This window comes from Lutra lutra, chromosome 1 (genome assembly GCF_902655055.1).
Source record: "Lutra lutra chromosome 1, mLutLut1.2, whole genome shotgun sequence".
NCBI lineage: Eukaryota > Metazoa > Chordata > Mammalia > Carnivora > Mustelidae > Lutra > Lutra lutra.
This window is the reverse complement of record NC_062278.1, coordinates 3,332,626-3,353,672: the sequence shown is the minus strand read 5'-3', so window position 1 is coordinate 3,353,672 and position 21,047 is coordinate 3,332,626. Positions and strand designations below refer to the sequence as shown.

Here is a 21,047-nt window from a genome sequence, read left to right as displayed (position 1 = left end):
CCCTGTTCATGCTCTCGCTGTCTCCCTCTCTCTTAAATAAATACATAAAATCATTAAAACACACACACACACAAAGAAAGAAACCTGTTTCAGCAGGGAAATGCAAAACCGACATCATGTATGGAGGAGATCAGAGTACTGACTCTCCAGTCAGGCTTGGGAGCCCAGTGAGCGAGCGGTCAGGATCCATCCTACAAGCTCGGACTGATGGGTGCGTTGTGGGAACACGCATCCTTTGGAAACAAGAGACAAATAATGCACCAACAGCGGGGAAGAAAGAATACAGCTAACCCTTGCCACTAATCCCTCCAGATGAAGGTCCCACATGCAGACAGGGACCTTGGAAGTAGGAAGTTCTGGGTTGCTCCAGCGCCTAGGGATAAAGACATGCAGACAGCGATGTCGCACCCCGCGGCTCTGGGCGCGTGTCCTTACTGAGTTCCCGCGTTGTTTGTGTGGGATTCGCCTGTGCCCGGGGGCTGAGAAAACTGAATGGACGAGGGGGACAAGGTCACACCACGGAGGCGTTCCCGCTTCTGTTCTCAGCGAAGGTCACAGAGCACAAAGGTCACGTTAGCTGAGGCCCCTAGCAGCTTGTGGAGGAGCTGGAAGCAGGTGGTTCCAGACGTGGAGGGACAGAAAGGTGCTCCTTCTTTTGGCTCTGCGGGTGCGGCCAAAAAGAAGAGCACCGAAGGCTCCCTCCTCCCGTTGGGAGTTTCCACCCAGGGACCCATGGAAGGGTGGAGCATCTCCGTCAGGCAGGAAGTCAAGGTGGCATCCTGTCCCCTCCTGTTCAGGTTTTCAGGTCCCTCTGGAAATGAAAACACAGCCGTCACCTTCTGTCACACTTGAGGCCGACCCCTCACCCTGAGACAGAGCAGGCACCCACATTTGGCCCTGAGTGAGCGTGGACAGGTCCCCGCCCTGCATGGGGGACACAGCTGGCCTCTGCTAGAGGAGGCCTGACTGGGGGTGCTTTCCTTAGCCACCATGTGGCCTTTCCAACCCTCACACTGAGGTCCTAAGTCCCGGTTTGGAGCAAAGCAGGTTTGTTTTATGGCCCCTGTGCAGAGCACAGTGGACGAAAGCAGGCAGTCCCGCGCCAGCGGATGACCGGGCCAATATCCCTCAACCCATGTGGGCCCTTGGAAGGCCCATGGGAATAGTCAAAAGAAACAACCAAAAATGCAGACCTCTGGAAAAGCTCCCATGGGAAGGGAAGCCTCTTCTGGGTCTTCCCCTCTCCCCGGACATCTGAAGAGACTTGCTAAAGGGCGACTCTCACACTGGCCCCCAGGGGACCCGAGGCAGCCAGTGGTGGTGTCTCAGGCCTCCAGGAGGCCCCCAGCCACCATCTGTCCATCACTCATGGACATGCTCATCGGGGCAGGGGGAGCACGGATCCAGGTGCAGGGAGGGGATGGAAGCTCTTTTTAAGCCCTCCCAAGTAGACACGGGGTCCCCACCGGTGTTTCCCTAGAGTCTTCCCTTGAAGGCCCCGTGCATCAGAATCGCCAGGGCCCTCACCACACATCCACAACCACACGGGGCTCCTGGGGATCCTCAGCGCACACCTGTTTCCAGCTTGACTTTCATGACAACTAGCTTGGGCGCGAGGACCGTCTGTGCCAGAGCAGGGCTGCGTGGAGGGAGCACTTCCGCAGCCTCTGTGGGTGACCCACCCTTTCCCACCCTTCATCCCCCGCTCCCACGGCCATCTGTACCCCAGGGGTTCCGCCTAAGAGGGGGCGGGGCTGGGGGGGGCGCTGCTCTTGCAAACGTCTGTTCTCTTGCTTCCAAAGAGGTTGATGGGTGTGGGCTGAATTTTGTGCTTAAGGGTGTTACGTGTCCCTCAGTGGTGCTCCCTGGCTCACAAAATGAGAGCCAGCACGCGTTTCTGGAAAAGGCCTGTCTTCTAGCACTGCTTTGCCAGGAGCCAGCCCTGGGGTAGGAACCATCCGAGCCTACAGAGGATGGACAGTGCGGTGGCACGGTGGGGCCAGGAGTCAAAACAGGCCTCAGCAGGGACGGGGCAGCCCTGACGCAGCTTTTCCTTCAAAGCAAAAATTCCCAGCAGAAGCAGAACCTGACGTCCAGGGCCCGGGAGCGGCTTCATGCCTTCCCTAGCCTGTTGTTTCTGGTTGAAAGGAGCGTTCTACAAGGTCTCTGATGGAGAGAAAGGAGCAGATGATGGCTGCTGGAGACCCGCTGGGGGGTGCGGGGAGGGGGGTGGAGCGGGGGCGGGGGAGGGACGGCTTGATGACGTTGTGAAACGGGTCCTGGAACATCAGAGCCTCGAGGTGTGGGCTACACAGCTCCCCGAGGATGCTAGGCCCCCAGATTGTCCACTTGAAAATGGTTAACTTTATGTCACGTATATTTGGCCATAATTTTGAAAACAAAAGGCAAATCCCATGTTCTTTGAAACAAGTCCAAGGCGTGATGTGGGCTCAGCGTCGGAGGGCAAGCCAGCAAATATGTGCTGGGGGTCCGCAATGTAGAAGGCCGCGCTGCTGGGGCTTCCTGCGTGGCCGGCCCCCCCGCCACTCCGGCCTGCTCCCCCAGGGGAGGCCGTCCCCCTCCCACCCCGTCTGCCTGGGCCACTCCCTTCTCCTGCCCGCCCTGGTCCTGGAAGCCGGCCTCCCTGACCTGTCTCCCTCCTGCAGCACCTCCCTTCAGGGAAGCTCCCCCAAAGCCCAGAGCTCCCCAGGCCCCCCGAGATCAGAGACTGTCCAGCCCATCCCTGGCTCTTAGCCAGGTCCAGATTCTTCAGAGGGTGCCGGGGGCCTGCAGCTTAGACCCTCACCCACTCTCTGCACCTTGTCCACCCTCAACTCTATGCACGCAGGCCCACTGGACTCACCCCCCTCCCCAGGGTCTCCTTCTCCGTCACCCCTCCTCTTCTCCCCACCTGGTGGAGGAAGTTCATCCTTCGTGTCCCTGCCGTGGCCGCCCGACATGCACCCATCCCCCAGGCCCATCCATCCCGCACAGAGCCTTGCCGGTGGGACTGGCCATGCTCACATCTGACACCCAGAGGTCACAGGGCACCTCTCGCTGGACCAACCCAGGCAGTCCTGGGGCCACAGAAAAGGACGCTGGAGGCGAACGACGGGGACCAGCGTGAGCGGCACCCACCTCCATCTGCTCGTGAATCCAGTCCAGGAAGGAGGTGATGCGCGTGTAGACCCCGGGCTTGTTCACGTCGGCACAGCCGATGCCGAAGCTCGTCGCTCCCACCAGCTTCCACACCCTCCGCTCCTGACACACCAGTGGCCCCCCGCTGTCGCCCTGGATGGTGAGGAAAGACGCGCTGTGGGGGTGTCCTTTGTCTCCACACCAGGATCCCCCCCTTCCTATCACGAACTCGGCTCCGTGCTCACACCCCCGTCTCCGAGGACTCATGCTGGAAACCCCGAACAGAGGAGTCCTTGGCCCCCCAGGGATCGTCTCCCCAAGCTGTGTCCCTGCCGGATTCTAGAGGCGCTGACCCCGTGAAGGTCGAGGCAGATGGACACAGCCTCGGAAGCAAACTAGAGGGAGGGTCTGCCTGGCCGGGCTGGACCCCCGCGGTGTTGGAGTCTCACTCACTGAGGCTCTGGAGGCCAGACTGGCCAGTTCCCACCCGCCTACAGCCCCCCTGTACCCCCCTGCAAACTCTGAGAACCAGGGCTGGGAGCGGGAAGTACCCTGAGACCGCTCCTGCCGCCAGCACACAGGCAGAACGGGAGTGCCGGGTACACTGGGCCGCTGGCCAGGAGAGGGAGTGCTATCTCGAGCAAATGTCTTCCCCGCACCCTGTAAATTTGCTTTTCAGCCAGTCATGGAAATGCTGGCCGTGGCCCGTCCCACGGGCTGGGTCACCGTCCAGAGCCCCCCTGCTGCTGGGGCACCCGGAGGTCCCCAGGGGCCCCTACCTGACAGCTGTCCACGCCACCCTTCAAGTAGCCGGCACAGAGCATGGAGGGCGAGATGATGCCACCATACACGTCTCTGTGGTTGCAGATCTTGTTGGAGAGCAAAGGCACGGCTGCGTGGTTGAGGACAGGGGAGCCGTCCCCTGTGTCAGAGAGAGGGCAGTACCTGCAGAAGGGGCCCTGCTGGGAATTCAGGGCACCCCCGGGGCGGGGCCACGCCACCACACTCTGGTGGCAGAGGAGGCCACTCCTGGAGGTGGCCAGTGCGTAGTCCGTGGCGAGCTCCCCGATGAGCGGGCCGGGCAGCCCTGCTGCTTCATGTCTGGACCACGCACTCCCCTAAAGTGGCCAATGCAGGAGGAGGTGGGACGGCAGAAGCCATCAGGGACCCCCCAGGATCCGCCCTGGGCCAAGCTCTCGACCCACACTGGCCTGTTCGGTCCTTAGAACAACCCAGGTTACAGAAGGGAAACAGAGGCCTGTGAAGGACACGGGCGCAGGGGCCCACGGAACCTCCGTGTGGTCAGCAGAGAAGTGTCCTCCCAAAGGTGTCTGAGTCACCCTCTACGGCAGAAGGGCCCTGAGATGGGGACACGATCCTGGGCTGTCTGGTGAGTTCTTAATGGGACCACAAGCGTCAGAGGAGACATGAGAGTGGGGCAGAGGTCAGACGGTGGGGGGGGGGGCACGGGGGACACTGCCTGGCCCCCTGTGAGGATGGAGGCAAGACCAGCAGGCAGCCCCTGACCCTAGAAAAGGCCAGGAAACAGACCCTCCTTCAGAGCCTCCAGGAGGGACCAGCCCTTCTGACAGCCTGGGTAGAGGGACGAGGAGGCCTGGCCTCCGGAACCGTAACCACCATGTTCCTGGGGTCGAAACCAGTGAGTCTGGTCTTGCTGCCACAGCAATAGGAAATGACGCGTCCACTGTCGGGTCAGCCCAACCATCGACCCGAAGGGATCCGCACCTCTAACCGGATCTGTTTGCAACCGGGTATCTTTATGCTCTATAGGCTGAAAGCAGAGCACGTGTCTAGCACGTGTCAGCAGGTGGGGTGTGGGTCAGCACGCCTCAAACCCACACTTGAAGAGTTCTCTGAGTGCGAGCCGCACCCCGTCTTCTGCGCGGGCTTCTCCACTCCACCCACACCCCGCGTGCCGGGGACCACTGCCCAGAGCTCAGCTGAGAGTGCCGCCTGTCCCTACTCGCTCCACAGGATCGAGCGAAGTGAAAAACTAATCTTCTGATGCCGCAAGTCCTGAGAAACGAGGTGGAGAGGGCCGTGGGGGGAGCATGGACATGGAAGCCCAGACCTCCCTCCACCTGGTCATGGGAGCCCAGGCAGGGGCTCAGCTCCCCTTGCCCCAGGCTCCTCGCCCTCACGACAGCCATGAAGACGACTTCCTGCCGAGGGGCTGCTGCGAGGAGCCGGCAGCATCGCATGGAGACGCCCAGCTCAGCACCGGTACGTGGCGGAGCGGAGCTCGACCGGTCCGTGGAGGAAGCCTCCAATACGGACAAGAGGACACGGCTGGACAGGGGGACGAGACCCTGCCCTGGGGAAGAAGACCGACGCGGCAGATCTGGGGAAGCGTCGTGCACCGCGGACATTCAGGGAGGGGCAGACTCCACTAATAAGCCTTAGAAGGAAAATACTGAACTTGCTGTACTGGGGTGAGTGGGACCCCCCCCCAAACCATGTTCACCTGCAAACTTAGCACATGCCTTATTTGGAGTAGGGTCTTCGCAGGTGTAACCAAGGTAAGAACCTCAAGATGAGGTCATCCCAGATTTAGGGTGGGCTTTAAGTCCAAAGACGGGTTTCCTTCTAAGAGAAAGGGGAGAGAGACTTGACACACAGGGCTGGGGTGGGGGCACAGGAAGATAAGGCAGAGACTGTAGGGTTGTGTCTACGCCAAGGACGGCTGGAGCCATTGGCAGCTGCAGGAGAAGCCAGGGGCTGCTTCTTCACCCTCGGAGTCCCGGGAAGGAACCAGCCCTGAGACACCTTGATCTCAGACTTCTGGGCTCCAGAGGGAATGAGTCCTGCTGGCTAAGCCCCTCTGTTCGTGGAGCTTTGTTACGATTGCCACTCTCCCCCCTTCAAGGAACTCCTACCTTTCCTACCAGAAGGAAAGGAATTGATGGAAAACCTCTGAGTGATGAGCACAGGGGTGCCCCACCCCGACAGGACGGGCTGCGTTCCAGGGGCATGCCCTCTTCTCATTAGGGTGACTACTTCCATTATGATTATAGACTAAGTTTCCGTACGTCTGCTTCTGCTAATGAAATAAGACGTCTTCCAACCTCCCACAAGAGGAAAATCCCTCACCGGTTACAGACATTGGCTTTCTGAATAAACCTTGGGAGGGGTTCTCTGTGGGCTCCTTATGTGCTTTGCTAGCACAGTGGGGAGGAGGAGGGAGAGCCGTCTGACGATTTAGTGAATATCTTCCCAACACGGGGTGTCCCCAGTCCTCCTTTTCCATTTATTTCTCTCCGGGCAAAGTCTGCAATTTCATGCCCCAAGACAAATAGAACCATGACTCTGACCCACAACCACTCTGCTGAGAGCATGTGTCCAGCAGCAGACGCATACCCCTTGCCTGGGACGTGTGGGCCTCCCATGGGGACGCCACACAGAGACACGAAGGGCAGAATGTCATGGTGGGCGTCCACCCCAGGCCTCATGCCTCTGGGCTCCCTGGACTTGGAATCTTGATTTCGGGTGACTGACCTCCATCCTCTGTGGCCCCCCATCCTGACGTCCAGCACATTTTTCCGTCAGGAAAGTTTTCTTCGGAGTTGGGCAGGCAGACCGGCTGGATCATGTCTGTTGCGGGGGAGACAGCAGCCTTGAACTCAGTTGAAGCACTCATCCAAGAAAACAGTCAATGTCCCCAAAGTCCACCTCTCTGAAAAGCTCAAACGACTTCCCAAAGAAAAGTCAAGCCCTTGACTGGTCTGAAAGCTACCAGGCAGAGTCGGATTGGGACCGAGGGCCCTAACCTGCCCACTGCTGGTCTGGACCACGGCCGCATTGCCTTATGAAACATCCCCTCGTGCCTGCTGTGGTCCTGCCTGGCCCACCTGGAGGCAAGAAGCTGGCCTGTCCCCACGGGCTGTGTCACATACACCCTCCAGCAGAGACAGTGTCACGGCTGCCGCAAGGCTGTCTCAGGAACATGCTAGGCGACGCGCTAAGCATTTCCTCACGGGACGGTAATGGAAAGACAGAGAAGTCATTAGCACTCACCTACTTTTATCAAAGTGCAGACGTCGGCCCCTCATTTTTATAACCAAGAACCACAATAATAATAAACAAATGTCACCGTTACAATTTCTCTTTGCTTCTCCAGAAACACGCATTCCAGAGCATTACAAGAGAACATTCAGTGCGCAGTGTGGTGAACACGCGGACCCTGGGCCAGGATTCCGCAGCATCAGGGCCCATTCAATATGCCTGTGCCAACACTCCACGTGGCCGTGCACTGGGCAAGGCGAAGGGGCTTGGGTGTGCTTAAGAGTAGGGTCCTAATCCTTTGTCTCTGCAAAGCGTTTGGAAGTTCTATCCCATGTGCTCTGGTCTAGAATAAGCTCCTGGGTAGGTAGGAACTCTGAGCCCGTGGGGCCACCGACCCCCTTCTACCACCTAGAGGCACCCGTGACCTGGCCTGGGGAAGTCCCTCTCATCTCCAGCTGGCACCAGCAGGAAGAACATCGTCCCAGCACGAACTGAGCTGACCAAACTCGGACCACAGGTCTCTAAAATCAAATGTCCGCAGAAGCACCACCCACAACATAGGCAAGTCACACGTGGGAACCACAACGGGGACCTCCTGCGGAAGTTGAAGAGGTAAATGGACCCCACGTCTCCTGATGCAGTAGCCCGGTGTCCAGAATGCTGTCAGAAATTTCCAAGAACCAGGAAAATCACAACTTCAGTGAGGAAAGGTGACCCCCATGGCCGGCGGGGAAGCGGGTAAGCTCCTGGAACTGCCCGCGAGGACAGCAAAGCGGCTTCAGAAAAAGGCTTCGGGGGTGACTACAACCTCTCCTGAAGGAACGGAAAGCAACAGAGCGGGAGGGACCCCGGACATACCGCTGAAGGTGAGCGGCCCGGCCAGCTTCATGAGCGCGATGTCGTTTCCCAGCCTCTTGGGTTTGTACTTGCTGTGGTAGATGATTTTCTCCACCAGATGGGAAGGTGCGGGACTGTCCAGCAGGGACACCAGCCCCACCTGGATCGTCCAGGACTTGGGGAGATACAGGCTGAAATGAGAAGGCGGAGAGTGAAGCAGCGGCTCCCCCAGAATGTTAACCCGTGGACCGCGAAGGTCTGGAGACGCAGGGCCAGGCGGTGGCCGAGACGGCCGCGCTCCCTGCTTGCAGATGCTCGGCCCGACCGAGGGTCCGGCGCCCTGCAGGAGCAGAGACCCGCCCGAACAGCCCCCAGGCAAGCCTCGGTGCCTGCGTCTCCGGACTTCTCTGTGTCCGAGGGGTCCGTCAGAGCCCGTTCTCCGTCAGACAGCAGCCAAAACAGAAACAAAAACGGAGAATTCTCCTCTGTGCTTGGGAATCTTCCTGTGGTTTTTTCCCTGTGCTCAGGTTCCTCGAGACACGGCCTGGGACCCCAGTGCCCATGCGGCCAGAGGCCCCTTTCACTCTCTTGGCCACAGCAAGCTCCCCGTTAAGTAGCAAGAGGGAGGCTGGAGGTTTCCCTCCTGGACAAAAGATTCAGCCCAGAGCTTTCTACCTTTTCTGTAGGAGCGGCAGGTCTGACATCCTTAGAATGAGCTCAGGGTTACCGATCACAGCCAGCAGCGACAGGGATGCGTCCCCTCCGTGGGACATTACTTTGGGACAATCTGGCTGGCTTCCTGTTCTCTGGAGCTGCTGCTGACCGCTGGAACCGACCCCAGCCTAGCGCCCCCAGTGCAGGCCAGGGTGCGCGGGCAACGAGTACTCACTCATAGACGCAGTGCGCGGCGGTGACAATCCACACGGGGGTGATGACGGAGCCCCCGCACAGGTGATAGCCCTGGAACTGAAGGCTGGCCTGCCACGGCCACTGCATGAGCGAGGACACGTTTCCACCCACGATGCGCGAGCTGTAGCCCATTCTCAGACCACAGACTGCAGAGGGAGAACGAGGGCTGGGGTCGATCCCACAGACCTTTCTAGGGAACCTGCTGTCACCGCCACAGACTCCCCCACCCCCGTCGGCCTGCTGTCCTTGCAGAGCTCACAGCCCAGGACGAGAGCTGGGAGGGGAGAGGGTAGGAGCAGAGGTGGAGGTGCGGGGGGAAGAGCCAGTGCTGGCCGCGCCCTTCACCATGATGCCCGTGACCCCAGTAGGACCACAACTCGCCAGGTGTGTGGGAACCTTGTGCAGCCCTCTCCTCAGTAATGCAGGGCTAGTGGGCACCTGCCTGACTCCAGACCTCACCCCTGCAGTGTGGACACCAGGCAGGGAGCCCGGGGCACTGAGCAGCCTGGGCCCACTCCTCCTTGAGGTGGGCAGGGGGAGAAAGTGACAGCGAGTCAGGCTGCCAGAGCCACCGCGGTGACAGGGCATCACGGACCACGGTCCTATCTGCCGTTGAGGAGCAGGTCTGGGCTGCCTCCCCCCTGCCCATTGGAGGCACACTCTCTTCCTCCATCAGGTGGGGTCCGCAGGGCTCCCCGCTGGCACCCAGGATGAGGGACCCGAGCAGACCGAGCAGGCGGGGGAGACGGAGTGCGTGAGCGAGTGCGGGCTTCGGCTCCTCTGCCCTGTGAGATGGCTCACCCGTGCACTGCAAGGTAACCACACGGCCCGAGGCGCAGCCCTCCCTGAGGAACAAAAGAGGGGGCTTGCGGTAAGTGCCCACGGGCGAGCACTTTTCTAAACTTAGTCTTGGGGTAAAAGAAAACCGGACTCTATTCCCCGCTCTTAAATACAGATGGCAATTTTAGTCTGTATTTTTTTATAAATGCACGCGAGTGAGGTCACACATTCATCCCAAAACTTTTGGCCACAGTGCAGTGCTGTGTGACAGGTGACTGCTTCCGAGCTCTGCGCAGCTGAGGACAGGACGCATGGGAGGGGCTCTACGACAGAAACGTCACTGCCGTCGTCTACAGGCCAGCTTCACCCCAGGCTTCTTCGCTGGCCCCTGGAGGACACAGAGTGCCCTTGGGACAGCGTGGCAGCCTCTCCTGGCACCAAGTCCTTGCAGCCTGGGTCACACTGCTGTCCCCTCCCCCTGCGAAATGACACATGCTCGCCCTTGCATGGGGGGAGGGGAGCAGGGAATGTGCTTTGCTTATAACCCACTGCGTCCCTTTGTGACTCATCCTGCATTTAGAGCCCCAGTCCACTCGTGAAATCATGCAAGAAAATGGGGGCGTCACCAGACCGAGGTTTTAGGACCTAAGCGATGAGCTGTCCCCACAAATTGCATGTGGGTCCCCGAGTGACAATCAATTACACAATGGACAGGCTGAGAAGCTGTTGTTTCCCAGAGCGGAGGACACGCTCCTGGGATTTGGTCCCAAGTGTCAGGAAGAGCCTACGGGGACGCCTAACTGTAGAGGCAGGGGACACGCTAGGCTGAGGGTTCTGTCACTTACGGGCACCTCATTTCACCTTTCTCGTGAGTCCTCGGGGGAAACACGGAACACGAACGGTAAACGTTACCATACTCTGTAATACTTTCTAGTTTCCTTGCCCCTCTGCCCCTGTCCGCACACACCCCTGCTGCCCACGATGAGAACAGCAGGACGCACACGGTGCCCCTTCCTCCCTCTCTCTGTCAGGCCCTATCTGCCATTCCAGGCTGGGTTCCCGCATCCCGCGTGGTGCTCCCTCCCTCCAGTCTAAGCGAGGCAGCCAAGCCCCCGCCTTGCATTTGGAGAAAGACACTCTCACGTCCCTTGGGTCCTCGTGGGGCCGTGCACGGCTCAGCAAAGCCAGCGGGGACACTGTGCAGACGACCGCCCTGCCCGGCCGCTCACCTCGCGTACACGGAATGGTGCAGAGCTGTCACCTTGTCGTCGGGCAGGAGATGATTGACGGACGCAAAGTCCTCCCGGAGCCGCTCCTCGAGCAAGCCCACGCTGAGGGTGTCCGAACTCACATAGCTGCAAGCACATCGGAAACGCAGACCCGACGCGGGATGTACTCCGGGCTCCAACCAGCCAGCGCTCAGTCCCGGGGCTACCCGGGTCCTACCGGGCGATGTCAGTCCCACCCCTCCATCCATCAGCAGCTCCTTTGCTGGCTTAGGAAGCCACTGCAGACCTTGTACTGTCTGGGCCCACAGACCACCGGGTCCCCACCCCACTCACAAGTCTCTTGGGTCCTCGTGGGCCCCCATGGCCCCTCCACCCGCCGCAGGCTCCTGACATGCGCCAGGGAGACCACTCCCTGATGTAGCCAAGCCCCACCTCGACGTATCCAGCTGAGCTGACCCTTGCTTGGCCTGACATGAGCCCCAGACAGAGCAGAACACAGAACTCGGCGGAGAATTTTTGGGCGGGATCAGAGTGGGGGTGCCGAGCACCCAAGGGCCATAGGTTGGGGACAACGAAAGCCAGAGCTGGGGGGGTTCCCACTGGAGAGAGATGAGCACAGAAGGAAAAGGCTCAGGGCGCCCCAGCAAATGATGAAAGTGTCCAGAGACAGGTCTGGAGAATGAGGGTAAAGAAGCCATGATCTTTAAAAAAAAAAAAAAAAAAATCAGGTGTTGGAAGAGTTACGAGATGGGTGACAAGCGTCCTCCCCTTTTCTCACGGAACGAACGAAACATGAAGCAGCTGGTGGTTTCGCTCACGAACACACGGTTTATCAAACAGGATTGCATCCCGTTACGGAGATGCCATGCGCGGGGGAGTAGATGCAGACGAGGTTGCGTCGAGTTTGAGTCTGGGGGACAAGGGCCCTCCCAGCCCTGGTGGGGACGGTTCTGCCACCGATAGGGCAGGCGCCCGAGGATGAGCTCCCGAGACGAGACAGAGAGCTATGGGACACACAGGGGCCCTGAGGGCCACCCTGGGATCCCCGGAAAACGGCCCAGTCTCCAGGGGGTCGTGACCATCACAGCGGCCAGCTCTCCCAGGACGTTCCTGTGTGCCCGGCTCGCTCTGACGCGAACCGCACCCCACCCTTCAGAGCAGGTCCTACTGTTGTCCCTGTTTCCGAGGCCAAGTCAGGGGACTGGGCTGAGGACTGAGGATTCGAACCCAGGCCATCCTGCTTGACAGTCTCCCCTTTGGCTGCCATCACAGACAGCTGACATGGGATTCTGCCCACAGAGATCAAAGAAGGGCTTTCGGGAGAGGAGTAGGAAGGAGAAGGCTACGGAAGTCAATCTCGGAATGGGAGCGTCGATGTGGAGGGCAGAGCGGGTTCACGGGGAGGGAAGCAGGCCGTGCTGAGGGGCCGCCTGGGGAAACGGCGTTGGCTAGATTCCCCCCAAGGGGGCACGCGGAGGGCAGGAGGGACCGTCTCTGGGTGGGCGGATGGGAATCTGAGGGAGAGGAGTCTCTGGGCCCTACTGCATGGGAGAGGGGGGCCTGGGGGTTCAGGGGAAGGGGGAGCATTCCAGGAGGGAGAGGGAGGAGAGCTGGAGAGCGGTAGGGATGCCCCCCAAAGTCCAAGAAAGGGCCTCCTGAGGGAACAGAGATGCCTGGGGAAGCTTTCCTTCGTTCACAGAGGTGGCGGTGTGTGTACGTGTGAGCACAGGTGTGTGCGTGAGGCACGTGAGTGTGCACAGGTGTGTTCGTGAGGCGTGTGAGTGTGCACGGGTGCGTGACTTAGTGTTTGTGCAATGGGGGTATTGTGTATGCATCCATACGAGTAATGTAGCTGTGCGTGCGTGTGGTACATGCGCGTGCACGTGTGCCTGCACGTGGGCTGTGAAGCCCCTCCTCCCTGTCTATGGGGGTGCGATCCACAGCCCCGTGTGTGTGGCTCAGCCGCTGTCCCCAGCTGGACCGAGCTGATTCCTGAGTGCAGGCTGTCAGGAGGTGAGAGGGATGCGGTGTAGGGACACAGGCTGGGGGACGCTGGGGTGCATCAGGCACTGGAGGAAGGAGCAGAGACAAACATGCCCCAGACCTAGAAACCGAGATTCCCTGGACTTCAAGCGGTTTCCGGCTTTGATGCCGGGGTCGGAGGACTGGGCCAGGGACACGGGGACTCGGGCGCAAACGCCCAGGAGCGTGGGAACACAGAGAGCCCACTTTGAATCTGGGGCCAAGAGCGAAAGGGGCTGCGGTGCTGTGGTGAGAGGCCACGGAGGACAGCGTGGTCGGGGGTCAGAGGAGGGGCCAGGAGAGAGGAGAGACGTGTGTCTCCTCAGTGCACAACGTCCCGGGACAAAACCAAACACTGAGAAGTGAAGACCCCACTGCCAGAGCTGTCCCTTCGACATCTTTCCAAATAACTGTGGGAAGGGACTGTGCTTTCACTATGTGGCGGGTGTTTCCAACTTGGTTCTTTGGGGCTCCTTGGAAGTGTGTGTGCCCGCCTGGGGTGCTGCCAGCACCCAGCGTGTGGGGGCCCTGTAGGTACCCTGTGAATGCAGCCCGAGCCTCTGGGGGCTTAGTCTTTGGCTTGGAAGTTCCATATTTCCTGTGTGCATCTGGGGTCTGGGGTCCTGTCCCGACCATGAGACGCCCCCAAACGTGTCCCTTCCCACGTGACCTTGACCGAACCACTTAGCGTGCGGGGGCCTGGTGTGCTCACCAGGGGATCAGGGATGATGTCGAGGTCGGCATGGGGATGCGCTGTGATGGCGGGCAGCGGCACCCCATAAATGCCCCCTAAAAGGAGGCTCTCTCTCCCCATCGTCACCACAATCAAATGCTTTACCCATCCACGGGAAATGTCCTTGAAGTTACCTTGGAAAGCCCAGCTGGGCACAGGCGACGTTAGCGTGGTGACCTCTCCAGTCGTCAGAGCAGACGGTCCTCCAGGCAGCAGCTGTGAAAACCTGGAGCACGGCGTTCTGGCCGCTCACGCGGACTGCCCGGCACACGGGAGGAAGAGTCCGTGAGCCGCCCACGGGGCCTGAGCCCACGGGCGCAGAGGTCTCTCTGCAGCTGGCTCAGGTCCCCGCCCTGCTGAGTCTGACCTGCCCCTCCCCCACAACACCCCCACCCTGCGGGGCTGCGCCAGCTCCTATGGCCTGGACCCCCTGAGCTCTCTTCCTTCCGTCCCTGTGTTCTCCCCAACCGAATTTTGGCCCCAAGGGACAGCCCCCGCTTTGCTCCCAGCTCAGCCACCCCTGAGGACGAATGCCAGGGGGATCCCACTTAAGGACGTGACTTGACCGTGGCATGGATCTGGGCCCATGGATCTCACTGCACAGATGGGTAAGGTCAGGTTTGGGGTGTCCTTCTACAGGAGGAGCCTGGCCTTACCGCACCGGTACTCGTCCTCCCCGTCTCTGCAGTCGGAGACCCCGTCGCATCGAGCTGTCAGGTCAATGCACTTAAAGGACGAGCGACACCTGTACTTTCCGGAACAGTCGAAGTGGACTGAGGAGAGGGGAGGACCAGGGTGTCAAGGACGGGCTGGCTTCCTCAGTGCACAACACTAACCTCCATCCCCAGCCGCCGTGGCCTCGAGCATGGCCATCAGTAATGAAACCTGCGTTGAAATCGCAGCCACTTTCCTTCAGCCCAGTTTCTGTCCCAAATCCCAGAGGGTGAAGCTGCTACACCCCACTTTGGCTCAGTGTGTAGCCTCGAGCCCCAGGCCTGGGGCTCAAGGCCGAGAGAGAAAGCGCATGGCTGTGGGCTGACTGGCTGAGCCAGCTGAGCAGGGGGTTCCGAGTGAGGACGCCTCAGCCCCCCAGGCCACCGCCTGTCGTCTCCAACCCTGGGCGAGAAGAGACAGGACCGGGGACCCCACAGCTGAGCAGGGGGTTCCGAGTGAGGACGCCTCGGCCCCCCAGGCCACCACCTGTCGTCTCCGACCCTGGGCGAGAAGAGACAGGACCGGGGACCCCACAGCTGAGCAGGGGGTTCTGAGTGAGGACGCCTTGGCCCCCCAGGCCACCGCCTGTCATCTCCGACCCTGGGCGAGAAGAGACGGGACCGGGGACCCCACAGCTGAGCAGGGGGCTGGTTATTTGAAAGAGAAGAGGAGACAGTGTTCTGTATCAGAGCCGCCCGAAGGACTCACTTTCTCGAAAGTTACATGAACCTCTTTTTAAAATAGCAGGTAGGCTTGGCCCAGCGTGAATGGCCTCCTTGTCTCCTCCTCCCGGCCCCGCACCCCCTCCAGGCCCACAGAATCACATTTCATCAGCTGCCTCTCGACACTTCTAACTGGGCAGGCTCCTCAGTGACAAAGCCCCAAGAATGGCCAGCAGCCCTCCCCCACCCCCCGGGCCCCGGCGGGCTCCACGTTCATGCAGGCAAAGAAAACTCCAGTAATTAAGGCTGGGGGGCAGCGTCCTGATGGTGTGAGCCATAGGGGGCTCATCAAAGTTTAAACACCTGAACAGGCATTTGAGAGCCCACTGAATAATGAATTGTACTCACTGCCCAGCCCGATGGCCAGTGCCAGTATCAGGGCAATGATCCCAATGACAATGATGGGGAAGAAACGCAGTGGCAGCAGGGACAGGATCTGCGCCGCGACCGCATCTGCGTCTGGAAACCGACAAGGGGGCGTGGAGAGAGCAGAAAGCCGCAGAGCGGCAGATTTGAATAAGATAAAACTTGAAATTGAGCTATTCGGCCCTCCTCCCTTCAAAGCAGAGAATGTTCTGGCCCAAAGAAAGTCGGGGTAGTTAGAGCGAAGGTCATCTATCTGGGGATACACCCTCCAGAGGCTCAGCCCCAGGCTCTCCACCCCGACCCAGTTGCAACCGTCCCGGGTTAGGGGATGGCGTTACTAACCAAAACGTGTCCCCACCCGTCCACCCTGCAGTATGTTGAAGTGTGGACCCCCAGGACCTCAGAATATCGTCTTGTTTGGAAATGGAATTTTTACAGGGGCTGTCGAGTTAAAACAAATAATCATGTGCGTCTAATCTCATCTCACTTGTGTCCTTTAAAAAGGGGAGATTTGAACCCAAAACAGACATGCCCAGAAGGGAATGGTGTGAAGAGACACAGGCAATACACCATGTGAAGGTTCAGGCAGAAAGGGGGGTGACAAACCTACAAACCAAGGAACCCCAAAGATGATCAGCAAACACCAGAAGCTGGGGAGAGAAAAGGAGGGTTTCCCTGTGGGTTTCAGCGAGAACACAGCCCTGTTGGCACCTGGGTTTCGGTCTTCTGGTCCTCAGAACCTTGAGACAATAGACCTGTGTTCTTCTAAGCCACCTAGTTTGTCGTCCTCTGTCTCCACAACCCTAGGAAAGTAGTACAGGGGCAAGTGGAGCCCAGATGCCCAGAAACGCTTCCCCATGGAGGACAGTGACCTGTACGGGTGACCCGTAAAACCCAAACAGGGTACTCTGAGAAGAGGGAGGGCTGGGACCTCTAAGATGGTCATGAGGTGATGTAGCAGCCCATTCTCCGTGAGTCTTGTGCATGGCAACACAGACAACCTTGTCCCAGACCGTCTCTTGGAGGATGCTTTGCAGAACAAGCAGCCTTAGAAGACAGAGATGACATCTCTCTCCAGAGCAAGGAGCAGGCTTGCTTACTTTCTGGCTTAACAAATGCTATGTCTTCCTTTGGGACAAATTGTGTACAGGTGAGCTTGCAGTCCATTATGAAAGATTTGAGTTGGCCTTGGTTCTGGGCTCCTTTGTGTGCTACAGACCCCCCCCCCCGGCATGCAGTGTGTCCCTGGGCTATTCCACGTCACCTTCATGGGACTTGGCGGGCATGGGGAGCTGACTCGAACAGGACGCATGTGACACTCATGCCGTAATAACATCCTCTGTGTCCGAGCCGGGAGTCTCTTGTCTTTTGCCAGCATCCACAAACTGGCGGGCTGACTTATTAGCTTGCAAGTAAGGTAAACCCCAGACCTGTCCCAGCTCTTGCCAAAGAACCAGGCAGATGGGATGCTATATAAGCATTACGATGCCCAAAGTTACAAGCATCTCTGAGCAACTAGGAGAATTTCCATCAGCACTTTTACTCCAAGGAGAACAAGCCATGTCCTGCAAATTATCTCATCAGACCTGAAAATACATCCATGCCACAGTTGTCCCCACGTACACTGAGGAAGATGGGAATGTGGGAAGGGGAGACGGCTTTCTTCGCAGCACATGGTTACTCGGGACAGAATATCCCTTTCTCTCCTCCCCTAGTCTTAGAGATGTTGAGCTGAGAGATCTCCCCCTGCCTGACTTTGGAAACCCAGAGCTTCACCCTCTGGCAATGAAGGGTGTGCTTATAAAATGGTCAATATCATTCAGGGCTACTTAAAAAGGAGGGAATTTGAAGACAAAAATGGGGGGAAGGAGGTGGGAGAGGAGGGGAAGAAGAGAAGAGTAAGAGAAGGAATGAGGAAGAGGGAAGAACGAAGTAATTAAGGAGAATAACGAAAGGCGCACGCTCCGTGGCTTGAAGGTTTCAGAATGAAGAGGGCGAGGCAGAGGGCAAGGTGTTGTCTTGGCCAGGTTGAGTAGGCGGTTTGCTCTGCAGCTGTGTTCTCAGAGCCTAGACCAACACCTGGTACACAGCAGTCCTTGATAAAGATCCCTGACCCTTGAACAATGCAGGTTTGAACTGTTCAGGGGCACTCACACATGGATTTTTAATAGTACCATGTATTTTCTCTTCCCTGAGATTTTCTTAATACCTCATTCTTTTCTCTCACTTACTTTATTGTAAGAACACAGTGTATAATACGTGTTAACACACAAGATACTTGTCAAGTGAGCGTTTATGTAATCAGGAAGGCTTCTGGTCAATCAGTAGTAGGCTATTAGTAGTTAAGTTCTGGGGGAGCCAAAAGTTATACGTAGATTTTTGACTAGGTGAGGAGCAGCAACCTAATCCCACCCCTGTGTTGTCCAAGGGTCAACTGTATCAGTAAATTGCGTGAATGGATGACATCGTGAGAATGGAGGTTGCTTTATCTCAACAGGGGAGACCAATTCCCTTCAGGACAACCAATTCGTGGTCTTGGGTTAACAGACCAGTCTCTTCTTTACAGCCTTCCCCACCCCCAGAAGCCTGAACCAAATTAAGAACTCCCCTTCCTGAGAACCCACATTCCCTTACACTTTAAAAATCTGCAGGAACCCCAAGAATGACCTCTTATCACTCCAATTGCTGTGTCTAAGAGTTAGATTTAGGAAATTCATCCTAATTATAGACTCAAAGATTGGTACTCAGTGAGAACCTTTGTATCATTCACATTCGCCCCTTACAGGTCTTCTGCTATAGTGTCCTATAGTGTTACCATGGACCCGCTCCCCTCCTTGTTCTGTCTTTGAGGGTATGAATGAATGGAATGAAAAGCAAAATGCATAGCACCTCCTCAAAAAAGAAATGCAAATGATCGACACGCAGGAAAAAAACCTTCACCCTCTCTGGAAATTTGAAAAACTGCCAACCAAATGTAACGACATCTCAACCTCACAATATTTATTATGATTGCTGTTAGGGCATCCCCACTGCAGTCCAAGGTGAAAGGAAACGGTCCTTCACTTACAGTCAGTCAATAGGTGTGTATGTTGCATAAACTTTTTGAGAGTCAGATGGGAAATACGAACCAAAAGTCTTGAAAATGGGTGAAATTTTTGACCTAGTAAGACCACTTCCAGAGATTTATGTTAAGATGTCATCATTGATGTACATAAGTTTCTACCTACATGGACAGTTAGAGAGGGGACGTGTATGATACTGATGCATAGGAAACAGCCTGAACGCCCCTCAGAAGGAACTGGTGACAGAACACGTATAGCGTTAGTTCCATGATAGGGAAAGGGGGTTGGCAAACCTCCTCTGTGAAGGACCAGATAGTAAATATTTTAAACTTTATGGTCCATACGGTCTTTGTTGCTACTGCTCAACCACTACAGCATGAAGGCAGCCAGAGACAATTGCTGAAATACGAATGTGTCTCTGTTCCAATAAAACTTTATTTATAAAACCAAGTAGTGGGCCACATATGGTCATCAGGCCATAGTTTACAAACCCCTAAAGAAAATTTAATTATTTAATGCCATGGAAAGAAGAACATGATACTGTTTCATTTGGGGGAGATAAAAAGCTTCAAAATAGAATATTCCACTTCCAACAAAAAATAGAGATAAGTAGATCAGAAAAAGGCAAGAAATCCAATACTAAAACACAAATAGGGTTATTTCTGAGTAATGATAAAATTCTGAGTTACTTTAAAAAAATCTCTTTGACTGTGTTTTTCTAAATTTCTACAATGAACAATACATTGCTTATTTATTTAAAGCACTACTGAATTCTCACTACTGGAAATTAATCATGAAGAAATGAGAAATCAGAAGTGAATACGTAAAGTGTTATTCATGCTTGTATTATTTGTACTATAAAAATATTGGGAACAATTATATGTCAAATGATGACTTTTAAATTACGTGAATTACACATCTACTTGATCGAATGTTGTGATGTTATAAACAAAAGGCATTTACAAAAACCAAGTAGCACATGGGAAAACGCCTTCTATACCTATCCATCATGATATACCTAATGACACGAGGTCATTTTTGGGGTTCCTATTCATACGCAAGAATGCATACTTATGGGCAAGGACAGGAAGAGAATGAAGGCAAACATAAAAACCAGGTAAATCTTGGAGGTCAGATGATAGCAGGGTACTTTTAAATTTACATTTATACTCATTTTTGAGCTGTATTTTTAAATAGTGTGTCCTTACCCTTACTTAAAACCCTGTCCTCCCACCTCCCATCTTCTCTGCCACCCCCAACCTCCATTGCCCAGAGGGTCTAAAAGGAATCACTAGGGCAGCCCCCACTCCATGCTTTCTGGAACCTCAGCCAGAGCCCCCCAGGTGTCCCCCTTCTCAGCCCCCGAGGTCAGCATTCCTGACTGTACCTGGGACCAGCGAGCCACGGCTTACCGGCTCACTGGGACAAGTCCCGCATTTGAGACCGATTTGTAAAACCAACTCTCCCTGTTGCTCAGAGCAGCTCTTGTCTTCTGCGGCTGGATTTTAATCTAGGCATCAAACACCTTCGGCAATGCCGGGCTTACTTTAAGTTTCCTGGAAGAGCTGATGGTTCTTAGGACTCCCTGGGGGGCTCAGAGATTCTCCAGCGGGACCTGACCCCTCTCTCCCAGGGGCAACAGGAGCCTGCATTTCTGAAAACCTCCATCCAGAGAATGTAAACTTCTGTCTCCGGGAGTTGGCAAGGGGCTGACCAAGGGGATGCCCCCATCTAATGCTCCCCCTCTCCAGGGCTCCATAAACCCAAGGAAATGCAAGCAATCGGTGTCACTCGGAGGAAGAACACTCGGGACACTTCCCCAAAAGTCACACCGGGTTCCACCTACCTGGTACAACAGGACTTATTTTCAAATCCTCAAGTCCGAAAAGTGATCTGAAGGAGAAGGGGGCCTCCGCCGCGGGCGGGTCGTTTTCCCCCATGGTGACTATCTCAGGACCTCTGAGATCTGGCTCTACCTCCACCTCCTTCACCAAGAAGAACAGACAGCGTTTGCTCCCCTGTTTACATTTTTAGCGTCAAGCGCATCTTTGTCACGTTAAATCTTTGAAATCCAACAATCCCCATAAAGCACATTCGGTACCGGTAGATCAAAACTCTTTGTCCAGGAAGAACAAGTTCTTTTCATGGGCCACAACAGGTCACAGAGAAACTTGCAGTTAACGCAGAACTATGAACTTAATTCTGCTAAAATAATGACTTTCTCACTGTGTATTCTACCGATCTTAAAATCAAAGGACTAGCCATCTTCAGAGATACACCCTCTTACGATTTGGAAATTACTGTACCATTATTATTTTTCAGAAGATAACTCACTTTCAAAGCACTTTCCTTCTTTTTTTTTTTTTTTTGTCATTGTTCTCTGTCCCACATAAACTCAACCCTTTGTCTGCACCTGTGGGAAACCTATTGTAACCATAAGAAGTTTCTTATACTCACAGTGTCCACGCCCAAAAAATGTAGATGACACCAGGGAGGGGACAGTCACCCACAG

The 21,047-nt window shown here is 56.2% G+C and overlaps 1 protein-coding gene across 1 annotated transcript; it reads right to left on the bottom strand.

The window, feature by feature from the left end:
- Positions 1 to 414: 414 nt before the first annotated feature.
- TMPRSS3 (transmembrane serine protease 3) lies at positions 415 to 20,490 on the bottom strand. The gene is made up of 12 exons (XM_047719532.1): positions 20,382 to 20,490; positions 15,456 to 15,566; positions 14,328 to 14,444; positions 13,806 to 13,929; positions 10,917 to 11,042; positions 9,709 to 9,752; positions 8,888 to 9,053; positions 8,020 to 8,189; positions 6,655 to 6,750; positions 3,918 to 4,060; positions 3,139 to 3,291; positions 415 to 811 (listed from the first exon to the last, which is right to left on the bottom strand). Exons 1-12 carry the CDS (start codon positions 20,473 to 20,475, stop codon positions 794 to 796), a joined length of 1,362 nt encoding a protein of 453 aa, XP_047575488.1. The 5' UTR covers positions 20,476 to 20,490; the 3' UTR covers positions 415 to 793.
- Positions 20,491 to 21,047: the final 557 nt, after the last annotated feature.

Excerpts from the sequence above, each read along its gene's own strand:
- TMPRSS3 (XM_047719532.1), bottom strand. The coding sequence starts at position 20,475 with ATGGGGGAAAACGACCCGCCCGCGGCGGAGGCCCCCTTCTCCTTCAGA. Across the intron at positions 15,567-20,381 it reads AATAAGTCCTGTTGTACCAG|ACGCAGATGCGGTCGCGGCG; the intron begins GTAGGTGGAACC and ends GTCGGTTTCCAG. Across the intron at positions 14,445-15,455 it reads ACTGGCCATCGGGCTGGGCA|TCCACTTCGACTGTTCCGGA; the intron begins GTGAGTACAATT and ends CCCTCTCCTCAG.